The sequence below is a fragment of the Xenopus laevis genome, chromosome 1S (genome assembly GCF_017654675.1).
Source record: "Xenopus laevis strain J_2021 chromosome 1S, Xenopus_laevis_v10.1, whole genome shotgun sequence".
Taxonomy (NCBI): Eukaryota; Metazoa; Chordata; class Amphibia; order Anura; family Pipidae; genus Xenopus; species Xenopus laevis.
The window spans coordinates 171,537,955-171,550,966 of NC_054372.1; the positions used below are offsets into that span (position 1 = coordinate 171,537,955).

Below are 13,012 nucleotides of genomic sequence, written 5' to 3' on the forward strand. Positions count from 1 at the left end.
TAGGGAGGGGTGTGTGTATGGATGCTGGGTTTTCATTTGGAGGGGTTGAACTTGATGGACTTTTTTCAACCCAATTTAACTATGTAACTAACTATGTAACTATCATGAAATGTACGACCAATTGTTTACCATTTTTCTTATAATTATTCTATTATAATATATATATATAAATGCAGCATACAAAGACGAACAAGCTATGTTTAAGAGAACTTGTACAAGCAGTTATTATTACTGGTGTTGATGATACTTGGTGGGAAGATCTGCATGACAGCGCAGTTAATATTGATATTTTTGTCTTGATTAGGAGTTATAGAATGGATGGAGCAGGCGTAGGAGTATGTCTTTTTGTTGGAACTTGATTTAAAGCTGGTTGAACTATGTGAAGGAGTTTATGATATAGTTTAAGATTAATGGGTAAATCTTTCAGAAGAAGAAGAAAGAGATCAAGCAAGTTAGCTGCAGCAGTATGTCATAAACTGCTATTACTGTTATTGCAAACATAAAATACCCTAACTGAGGCGAGTGAATATTGCCATACTGTCTGCTATCAATAGAGCTCTCAGGCCTGAATTTTGGATCACTTTGCATCACTGTGTAATGTAAGATTTGGGTATAAAACCCCAGGGCTGTTGGTGGGGTCTTGCCCAGTCACAGGAAGCCCCCTTGAGTTCTAGTTGTGAGTAGTGATGGGCGAATTTTAATGCCTGCGTTAATTCTGACAATCATGTAAATTTTGATCAAGTCAATGGGTGTCCAAATAATGTCGCTGTGATTTTTCCACCGTGCGTCCAAATTTTTTGATGCAAGTGAATTTTCGCAGTGGTTTCGCAAATGTATTCACCGGTGGCGAAATGAGGAAATTCACAGCAAATTAGCGCCTGCTAAATTTATTCGCCCATCATTAGTTGTCACAAGTTGCCTCTTCAGTATTAGAATTCTGCAGTATACATGTTGGCCCACTTCTAAATATAGAGAACTTTTTAGGAGGTAGAGAGCATTGATAATGTCCTTCAAATAGAAAACACATCAAGTTCTATTGGTCTGGGGCATAAAGTAAAAAAACGGAACCAGGCCTTGAATGGAATTAAAAATAGAACAAGGAGGCCCAAACAGCCACCACTAGTCCACTAAATAGTGACCGTCTATATGGCATATTACAGCAGCCCCTCTGGCATTTGCCAGAATCCAGATTTTCAGTTCGGGCTCGAGTGGAATGTGTTTGTTTAAGGAACAGTAACACCAAAAAATGTGTTTTAAAAGAATGATAATATTATGTAGTGTTTCCCTGCATTGATAAAACTGGTATGTTGGCTTCAGAAACACAACTTTAGCTTACATAAACAAACTGCTGTGTGGTTACCATGTAACCATTCAAGCACAGGATACACAGTAGATAACAGATAAGTTCTGAAGAATCCCATTGTATACTACAGAGCTTATCTGTTATCTGCTGCCTTTTCTCGTTTTTTCAGCTTTGAATGGCTGCCCCATAGCTACACAACAACTTGAGTATATAAACTATTGTATATACAAGCCACATCAGTTTTACCAATGCAGAGCCACAGGACATGATATTTTCATTACTTTAAAACACTCTCTTTTTTTGTTGTTGTTACTGTCTCTATAAGGAGAGTCACTGTCTGGTGCTGTATAGACAGACAGATATGATCTGTAGCTATAACGATTCATCTGTTAAGCTGGCCATAGACGCAAAGATCCGATCGTACGAATCATCGTACGATCGGACTTTCCTATCTCCCGACCTGCCACTAACCATTCCGATCAAATAATGTACAAAAGAACAGATCAGCCGATGTTCTGCCCCTGACAGCAATCGTACAATATCTATATCCAACAAAAGCTAGTGACAGTCTCCCACTGAAAATCGTACGATCGGCAATACATGCAGAGATATTTTTTTTTTAAAATGTCCGATCGACCAAATCACCGGACGAAAAATGTCGGGACTCTCCACACACAGTCCAAAAATCGTACGAAACCTCGATTCATACGATCAGATCTTTGCGTCTATGGCTAGCTTTAGGGACATGCTTGTAAATACAAGCCAGATCTCTTTTGCTTTGAAACACACCTACAATTTTTCTTTTAGGAACAAAGTTTTCCATTTTATTAAATGTAGTCAGGATGTATACACTTTGGGGGATATTTATTATGCTGTGTACTAAACAGCGGGATAACAAACCACACATGCTTTGCCATATTAAAAAAACAGCGTACAATTTTCTTATGTGACTGCTGCCGGAAGCAATGTAAAATAATGTTCGCATGGCGTAATATTACACACACACCTTGATAAACTCGAAATTTATTTTACACAGCGTTTTGCACTGTTTTTTTCGACTAATTTTGTTTTAAATATGCCCCTTAGAGTGACTTCCACCAGAAGCAATGTAAAATAACAACATGAAATCTGGTGTTCTCATGGCGTAAAGTTACACACACCTTGATAAATTCTCCATTCATTTTACACAGCTCTTTTTTTACATATTTTTACACAGCATCATAAATATGTCCCTTGTAAGACTTCCCTCAATGAAATGCAATCAGATCAATCACACCTAGGTATCTATTTTTTAAGTAAAACAAAAACCTACAGAGACTGTCTCTCGTAGTGTGAAAAGTCTAAGCAAATTTTAGTTTAAATTACTTTGTAAAGGAAGAGTTATATTGAGAACTGGAATTTGTTCTCTTTGAGCTTCACACATTTGACCTTGGCACAAGCACAGCTATTTGACCTTATCACATAAAATATACATTTGAACATGAAACATATTAAACATACCCGTGGTTCAGCTAACCTTTCAAATAAATCCTGAGTGAATTGTATTGCCTGGCATTCTAAGATAGCACAACACATCACAGCAATATGTATGCTTGAGTAAAAAAACCGAGGATTAGAATGATGTGAAGATAACATCCCTTTAATGTACATGAATGCTTTATAGGCACCTAAAACAAAAAGTTCAAGTTATTTGAGACTCTTAATTGATTTCTGCCTTGTGAAGTTGCAAAGGCATGTGTGTATAAACAACAACCTACTGCTTTAATTAGGAGCGATATTTCTCCCCGATATGCCCACATTGAGGTGGGCGATATTGGGCTGATCCAATCGTGGGCCCTAGGGTCCAGTGATCGGATCATAAAGTATGGAATAGGGCAGTTGGATTGCAGGACCGCATCAACGACGGGATTTTTAACCCTGCCCAATTGAGCTTGTCAGAGGGCCCCTGTAAGACACGCTGGGAAATTTCCTCCCGGTGCATCTCTCAAAAATTGTCGGTGTACAGGCGCTCACTTCCGGGTTCCAAGCCCCAGTGATGCTGGCGTTTGATGCAGAACATCATGACGTCCCTGAGGGGCGCCGGATTTGAATGTTGGCACCAAATCATCCTTAAAAGGCCAGTCCACCATTTTGAAAATGCCCAAGCTGGCTTCAGTTTATCTGTTCCTGCTCAAGCGTTTATTCTAATATCCCGGTTTTGACTCCTGCTCGACCCTTGACTACGATTCCTGCCACCTGCCTTGAACTCTTCGCCTGACTCTGACTACGTCTTCTCTAAATCCCTGCCGGTACCTCGATTACGGACTTGTTACTCACTTCCTTGTTGGCTTCCGAAGCAGAAAGCCTGGGGCCCCAAAAGGGCGTTGGTAAACACCAGAATCCACAGGGTCCACCTGTGCATCAGAAGGTACTTATCCCTGTGCAAGGTTCCTGATAATGTGATCGTTACAGCCCCCCACACGAGCCAAAAAGCTGCCGACTCGGTCTGTCAGTAGCTTTTATCGCCCCGTGTATAATCATCTTAAGTTTGATGCAACACACATAAAGAGGTGGTAGGATGTGTGGTGGTTTATTAATTCCATGTATAGCATTGCTGAGCTATGATCTTAAAGGGATACTGTCATGGGAAAAAATGTTTTTTTTCAAAATGAATCAGTTAATAGTGCTGCTCCAGCAGAATTCTGCACTGAAATCCATTTCTCAAAAGAGCAAACATTTTTTTTTATATTCAATTTTGAAATCTGACATGTGGCTAGACATATTGTCAATTTCCCAGCTGCCCCAAGTCATGTGACTTGTGCTCTGATAAACTTCAATCACTCTTTACTGCTGTACTGCAAGTTGGAGTGATAGCACCCCCTCCCTTTTCCCCCCCAGCAGCCAAACAAAAGAACAATGGGAAGGTAACCAGATAGCAGCTCCCTAACACAAGATAACAGCTGCCTGGTAGATCTAAGAACAACACTCAATAGTAAAAACCCATGTCCCACTGAGACACATTCAGTTACATTGAAAAGGAAAAACAGCAGCCTGCCAGAAAGCTTTTCTCTCCTAAAGTGCAGGCACAAGTCACATGACTGGGGGCAGCTGGGAAATTGACAAAATGTCTAGCCCCATGTCAGATTTCAAAATTAAATATAAAAAAAATCTGTTTGCTCTTTTGAGAAATGGATTTCGGTGCAGAATTCTGCTGGAGTAGCACTATTAACTGATGTGTTTTGAAAAAAAACATGTTTTCCGATGACAGGATCCCTTTAATAAGTGCATCTTTTTGATCTATCAATGTGTTAGAAAGTAGGACTCAGTGAGCCATGGGTGTAAATGCTCTTTTATTAAAGAGGTTCAAAGTACAAAAACAAGTGCATAACACCATGTTTTTCTACCTATAATGCACATTTCCCCGGTAACTGCACCTACTGCTGACTCAAATCTTTGCTCCCAGCTTTGTAGACACAAGGATTTGTGCATTACTGAGAATGGCCCGGTAAGATTTTGAATGTGGGCAGGCCATGGGCATCTACATGCACTACCCATGCCACAGGCAGTAGCAGGAGTGCTCATATGTACAACGTGCATTGGGAAATCTGCACAGGACAGAAGGGTTACTTTGTTCTCTTTAGTGTTGTTGTCTGAGTGTGGGTATAAAGGGAGCAGAGTATTCTTGCACTGTACCAGGGATAGGCTCCCATTGGTTTGTGAGCACTTATGCCTAAACTTTAATAAATGAACCATCCAGTTTTGACGTAGCTAGTTAACTGGCATTTTCTCCATGAACTGACCTGTACAGCTGATATTATCTCTTAGTCTCAGTAAATTGTTGTAATGTTTGTGTGTATCACAGGATTTCCCCTCAGTGTTTAGTCTTTTACAGGACTGACCGTTTGGTTCCTGTATTACAGACAACTCTCTTCCTTGTGTAGTGACTGTTTCTCTTACATCTCAGGAGACTGCTTAGAATGTAGGCTCCTATCTGCCTGTACACAGTCCTTTTGCTTCCTGTTATTTATAGGCATAGCCGCTGGTAATTAAACAATTGTTTGTTTGTTCCCAAAATAAATGATTTTACCGTCTACATTATCTTGGAGTTCAGGTCTTTAGACTTTCATGCCATGTGGCTAATGCATTTCTTTGCACAGTACAATGTGGTACAAATGTTTTACGGATTGGACATTTATTTTGTGGAGTGATTTATTTTGCCTCTTGATGCAGATACCTACCAGTTTGCCACGAGCTGCAGACTCCTCCTTTCTGGCTTACACACAGGTTTAAGCTGAATTGTCTATTATCCCTAATAACAAAAAAGCATTTTGCGTTTTAAGCCTGGGAGCTGCAGAACAAAATATATAAAATAATTTTAAAACCGCCACCATCAAGATGAACCACACCTTTAAAGGGTAACTATACCCTAATTTTGTATTTTGGGTTTGTATTTGTCTAATGCCAATATCGTGAGGTAAATGTATAATCACACTGCACCTGCTTTATTTTCCTTAGATTTTATAAAGATGTTCAGTAGGGCAAAGACATCAAAATATGCTTGTTGGTCAATCACACGAGCAAATCTTTTGCCCAGTCTAATAACTCAAGAGAAATTCCATGGACAAAGAATAGGTGCAGGACAGTGTTCCAGATTGGACATATAGTAGTTAAGTAGCTGTGTTCTAGATTGGACATATAGTAGTTAGGTAGCTGCGTTCTATATTGGACATATAGTAGTTAAGTAGCTGTGTTCTATATTAGACATATAGTAGTTAAGTAGCTGTGTTGTAGAATGGACATATAGTTGTTAGGTAGCTGTGTTCTAGACTGGACATATAGTAGTTAAGTAGCGGTGTTCTAGACTGGACATGTAGTTAAGTAGCTGTGTTCTCGATTGGACTTATAGTAGATTACATAGAATAAATGTGTGAATGGGAGCCCCAATCACTGAGAGAAGCACGGTTGGTGTGCAGGGTCAGATATACTGAATAAGAGAAAAGAAAGGAGAGGAGCGACCCATTGTAGTTGCACCACCCCACCTTATTCGCCACAAATCTCAATTGGTAACACTTAACTTTTATTAATATATTAAAAATTGGATGTCTATTATGTGTAAATTAAAAATCACATAGGCAGTGGTGTGTTTGGGAACACGTAAGAATAAATCAATGGTACACAGCTCCCAGGTCCGCTGTGCTAGTGATCGGTACTAAGCCTCATCAGCTATCATAGTGGATATATCTACTGTATCGGCAGCACTGGACAGGGTAGATACAGGGCTTATGATAAATTGCAACCTTAAATGGCCCACATAGTAGTCTCCCACCACCTGTAGCTCGCCCTCCCACAATGTACTGGCGACAGACCGGTTCTTATGAGTGTTTGCCTACAGTGTCGGCGGCATCTATTAGAGTGAATTTGAGGCTAATATTTTCTTAACCCCTTACATCAGATCTCTCCGTCACCTCCCATCGATTTTTAATATATTGATAAAAGTTAAGTTTTACTCATCCAATTGAGATTTGTGGCGAATAAGGTGGGGTGGTGCAACTACAATGGGTCACTCCTCTCCTTTCTTTTCTTTTCGTTTCTTTTATTTAGTAGTTAAGTTGCCATGTTTGATATACAGGTATGGGACCTGTTATCCAGAATGCTTCGGACCTGTCGGTTTCTGGATAACGGATCTTTGTGTAATTTGGATCTTCATACCTTAAGCCTACTCGAAAATCATGTAAGCATTAAATTCATCCAATAGGCCTGTTTGACTTTTAATAAGGATTAATTATATCTGAATTTGAATCAAGTACAAGGTACTGTTTTATCATTACAGATTAAAAGGAAATCTTTTTTTTTTTTTAATTTAGATTATTTCATTATAATGGAATCTTTGGGAGATAGCCTTTCCGAAATTCGTAGCTTTCTGGATAACATGTTTTTGGATAACAGATCTATACCTCCCAACTGTTCCTTTTTCAGAGGGACAGTCCCTCTTTTGACAGCTCAACCTGCAGTCCCTCATTTGTACTGGAAAGTCCCTATTATCTCTGCACTGAACAGCCATAAAAAGAAACAAAGTTTCTCACTTAATTGGCTTTTAGCAGAGAGCACAGAAAGAGCTAAGGTGCAAATAAGATACTTTGTAACAATTTTGAGACACAAAAAAAAGTTTAGACAAGGAGAAATATTTTCAAACTTTCATAACCTGCCAAATTTTGTAAAATGAACATGGTAATTAGGGGGTGTAGGCACAGAAAGGGGCATGGTCAACAAACATCGCTGTTTTACATGCGGAAAAAATTTTTTGTCCCTCTTTTTACTGTATTTAATATTTTGATATATTTTATAATAAATATGTGAGAAGAGAGGCAGTTTTCTAGAGCAGACATACAGTATAAAATTACAGTAGATGAGAAGCAGATTTCTAGAGAAGACATATAGTTATAGTTGAGTAGCAGTGTTCTAGAATGAACTTAAAGTAGCTGAGAAGCAGTGGCATAGAGTGGACATACAGAGTAGGTGAGGAGCAATATTTTAGAGTGGTCACATAGTAGTCAAGTAGCAGTGTCATAACCAAGTATTTTTTATTCATTAATTCATTAGAAAGGCTACAAAATATGTTGAATATTTGTATATTTGAATATTTGAGTACAAAATGAAAATTCCTATATAAGGATATAAGGATACCTCCTCCTCAGTCCCTAGGTCTTGGCATATGCTTGTAAGATTATTGATTAATCAGGAGTTACAGATTTACTTCCTCTTGCTTAGGAGACACATTCCTACTACAAGTTGCTCATACATAATCACTGAGAATGATGCCTACTTTTAAACAACACAGTTAAGTAATGTTGAAAGAATGGTTGAATATGACTAGGCAAATATTTCACAAATACCAGTCATTTCAGGAATGCCCTACTGGCTGGGTGCAGGTTTGCTATACCAACGGATGCTGGGGGTTGACATAAGATATCTCATACCTAATATAGAACTTGTTGTTTAAAACCATGTTTGTAAGTTCCAACTATGACCACATGTTGAACTGTAGCCCTTAAAGGAACAGTTCAGTGTAAACAAAAAAAAAACTGGGTAAATAAATAGGCTGCGCAAAATAAAAAATGATTCTAATATAGTTAGTTAGCCAAAAATGTAATGTATAAAGGCTGAATGTCTAACATAATAGCCAGAACATTACTTCCTGCTTTGCAGCTCTCTAACTCTGAGTTAGTCAGTGACTTTAAAGGAAAACTATACCCCCAAAATGAATAATAAAGCAACAGTTAGTTTATATCAAGTTAAGTGGCATATTATAGAATCTCACCGAACTGGTTTATATATTTAAGTAAATATTTCCCTTTTATATCTTTTGCCTTGAACCACCATTTCATGATGGTCTCAAACTGCCTCAGAGATCACCTGACCATAAATACTGCAGCTCTTAATGTAACAAGAAGAAGTGTGGAAGCAAAAGACAGAAATCTGTCTGTTAATTGGCACATGTGACCTAACATGTGTGGTTTGTTTATGTGCATCGTGAATCGTACGATCACAGGGGTTGTCCTTATTTTTTAAAATGGCAATTTTCTATTTAGGATTACCAAATGGTAATGGATTTCAGACATTGCCCGATTATAGGTTCAACTCTGTTGTGTTCCTGGGTGTGATTATCGTTATTGAATTTCTGATCTTGACCTTCGCCTGTATTGACCTTTTGCCTGGATTGATGACTTCTTCTTCTTGACCCCTTTTGTACCACAAACTTTGTTTATGTCTGCAAGCTTCCTCCTTGGTCCGCAACCGCAAATTGTGCCTTCTGGCCCTGGAACCAGCCATACCAGGACTACTTCAACATGTAGACAGGCCCGGATTTGTGGAAAGGCCACCAAGGCCAGAGCCTAGGGGGGCAGGATTTTAGGGGGCGGCATGCTGCCCAACTACACCCAAATTGGTTCAGAAATACTGGGGATGGGCAGGAGATACAAAATTTTTTAAACTTCCCGTGCACCAATCCCCATTTCTGAATTAATAAAGGGAAGGGGACAGGGTGACGAACGACAGCAGGCTATGTAAATCCGGCCCTGCATGTAAACCATCTAATATAGAGTATTCTTTACAGAATGCTTTACCAAGACAAGCAGTATGATAACCCCCACTCATAAGTGAAAATTCCATAATGCCTAAAAGAAATATTCTTTGCATATCTGAAGCAACAACTGGTCCTCTTAATGGAAATTTATGAAAGAGCATATTTTTCCTGTAGTCAACAAGTATCTCTTTTCATGTCTAGTTAACTGCACGCATTTAACCTGGGCAAACCAAACCATAGATAATCTGAACTTGGCACAGCAAGAGTTTAAGCAATTGAAACTCCATTGTAACAAATAAGAAATTCTCAGCCAAGTAGATTTTACATATTAATATGGCCGCAAGGGAACAATAGCCTTACTTTGAGGCGAGTGCTTAGCATGTTTGTGTGGCCGTCATTATTAATCGCTACTATGCTAATTTGAAACGCTACCTCATTGTTATGCATTAACTCGCCAACAAATACAGAGGAGGGAATTAATTTGAGGCCGAGCACAGAAGTGCTACAGTAGGCTTCAGTACCATGAACAGCCATCGAAGTGAAGTAAGGAATGCTAACAAGCTCAAATGTCATCGCCTTCCAAATGTGACATTTAAAGGGAGCCACCGTCCCCCAAAAAAAAATAATCACTGAAGCAGCTTAGTAACATGTTTATTGTAACTCTGCTGTAAAGGAGCTTATTTATTATTCATTATGGTTTCCTTGCGTGGCTCTCACGGGCCTCTTGAATGTGTGTGCTCGGAATCTGTTGTGGGGTAGAAAACAAGTTGTCGCTGGCGACTTGTGCAGAGAGAGTTGTTCAGGGATACAATGGAAGTATGGGTCGCTTGTTGTAAATCACTCACTTATCCCATTATGCATTGCTGCAATGTTACATGGAAACGACCGGGATCTAAAAAAAAAAACACCTCTCGCTGTTACTGTCTAAAATGAGCACAGGCAATATACACATTGGACTTATTTCTGAGTTCATCTTTATTTGCGTATAGTGATATTTTCTTGTGCATATTGTAAAGTAACCAGGGTTTTGTACAAAAAAAATCCTTTAATATTCTTGGTTTGCTTATAAATGTATATGAAGACATTCTTTTCCTACTGTCTGGCTAGTAAGCTTTTCATGAATAAGTGAGTTATATATATTTGATAACGCCTAAATGGTTAAAGCTCAGTCCAACTCTCAATATTGCATTTCATATGTTGCCTGCCCCCTATTTTACTGCACTAAATATCCATTCTCCACATCAGAAAGTTGTATTGAAGAAAACAGGCCCCCTAGAAGCAGCAGAAAGAAGTCTGGATGTATAAGCGTCCAGTATTGCTCGTAGCATGCAAACATTACCCTGCACAGTGGGACCTGTTTGCTCTGAGTGCTTTCACTCTGTTTGCTTACAAGTATATCTCACAAGCTGCAGCTTTGTGCAGCCAGTTGCCATTAGCATGGAAATGAGAAGGTGAGTTAATGATTCATTGGCACAGATTGACCTTTCAAATAGCTCTGGACCATGATGCAGCTCAGCTTTTTTCCCCCTGTAGTCTCCCTTTTTGATTTAATATTTACAGCCCGATCTGTCTACATGCTTGAGCGCCTGAAGAGAGCAAACATTTACAACTTCTCCCACCCCTGGGCAGTGAGGGCATTGTGATCCATCCTTGCTCACTTTATTTTCCATCAGCTTGACTTGGTTTCTAAAGAATCACCAGGATCTGTGTTTTCAGCAGCAGGAACTGGCTATATAGCCAGAAAAAACATGGATTCAGACTCAGACTCACCTTTCAATTATTCCTGGCCTTCTTTTCCAAAAATGAGGATTCACAGAAAGTCATCTAAACAAGGTATCAAATATGAATATATATGTTTATGCGCTCGCTTATTCCCTGGAGTGTGTGTAGCACTCGTTGGTACCAATGTGTTACGATCAAGCATTGTACATTTTCCATGGGACATTTGCAGTAAAAATTAGAAGATTAATTCCAGGATTAACATGCAGCTTCAATCACAATTTAGCATTTTTCTTGCTTGTGTACAAATCGTTGGGACATGCCGTACTGTTTAGAGGTGATATGCTCATAAAGATCCACAATTATATATACATGTGAATTTGCAGAGAAGAAATGTTTGGTATGCTACTATGCTGTCTCTAACTTTACCACCACTTCAGAAGAATGTAAATGAGTGCTAATAGCAAGTTGTGTATTTTCTCTCTAATGGCTTCTTAATAGCAAATGCAATGTTAAATGACTTAAACAGCACTCTAGAGCAAGTTATACAAAACCTAAGCCAAGACTTGATACTTGCCATATTTTTGGCAGCATTAAAAGGCTTCCCTAGTGCACATTTACCATCACAAAGCAAATGCAAAGTGCACACGCAAATGTACTTGCTTCTTGCAACTTGCATCTGGTACCATTGTGTCTGTTCATCTTGGTTTGATGAGTTGCATGCAGCTGCATGTACAGGCCACCTTGAAAAGGTGTTACAGGTATGGGATCATTATCCATTATCCAGAAAGCTCCAAATTACGGAAAGGCCATCGCCCATAGAGTCCATTTTATCCAAACAATCCAAATGTTTAAAAATTCTATTTTTCTCTATAATAATAGAACAGTACCATGTACTTGATCCCAACTAAGATATAATTAATCCTTATTGGAACCAAAACCAGCCAATTGGGTTTATTTAGGGGCAGATTTACTACGGTTCGAGTGAATTTTCGAAGTTAAAAAAGTTCGAATTTCAAAGTAATTATTTGAATACTTCGACCATCGAATAGGATACTACGACTTCGAATTTACTTCGACTTCGATTCGAAGTAAAATAGTTTGAATATTCGACCATTCCATTTAAAAAAAACTTCAACTTCAATACTTGAAAATTATTATTAAACGCCAAATTAAACCTGCCGAAGTGTTATGTTAGCCTATGGGGACCTTCTACAACTACAAGTCTTTGTACATGGAAGGAAAATCCTTCGATTGTACGCTAAAATCGTTTGAATCATTCAATTCAAAGGATTTAATCTTTCGATCAAATGATTTTCCTTCAATTGTTCGAACGCTAAATTCTGTGAAAAATCCTTTGACTTCGAATATTGAAGTCGAAGGATTTCAATTCGAGGGTCGAATTTCGAAGTTTTTTTAACTTCGAAATTCGACCCTTAGTAAATCTGCCCCTTGTTTAAATGATTTTTTAGTAGATTTAAGGAATGAAGATCAAAATTACATAAAGATCTGTTATCCGGAAAGGCCCAGCTCCCAAGCATTCTGGATAAGAGGTCACATACATGCACTAGGGTTACATTAGTGTGTTGGTCCTATACAACCAGCTGACTAGTGAATAACATGTTATACAGATGGTGCATGCCATTCGCCTCCACATTGGCTTCCGAAAACTGGTTTCACAAGTTGCTTGCATTGTACCAACGAGGGGGTTATTTGCCTCCTTATTAGTAAATTATGCACAATTTGTGGAATATATTATGAAACAAAATGCTCTATGGTGGGTAAACACCTTTGTGATGATTTATGTTTGTTTTTGTGCATATAATTTAGTGTGTATGATGTATTTGGATGTGTGGGATGAGCACATATGTGCCTTCATGAAGATGTAGAACTTGGCTTAATTCTGCTGCCTAATTCGATACGATTCA

The 13,012-nt window shown here is 38.7% G+C and overlaps 1 protein-coding gene across 3 annotated transcripts in view; it reads left to right on the top strand.

Moving 5' to 3' along the window:
* The window catches only part of arhgef28.S (Rho guanine nucleotide exchange factor 28 S homeolog), a 136,983-nt gene that overhangs the window by 54,675 nt on the left and 69,296 nt on the right, over positions 1-13,012 (top strand). The window contains exon 8 of one of the 3 annotated variants that reach the window (XM_041580498.1): positions 11,082-11,198. The exons of the other annotated variants lie outside the window; for them this stretch is intronic. Coding sequence (XP_041436432.1) covers positions 11,082-11,198 — 117 coding nt within the window. The remainder of the gene's footprint in view (positions 1-11,081; positions 11,199-13,012) is intronic. 3 annotated transcript variants of the gene reach the window in all.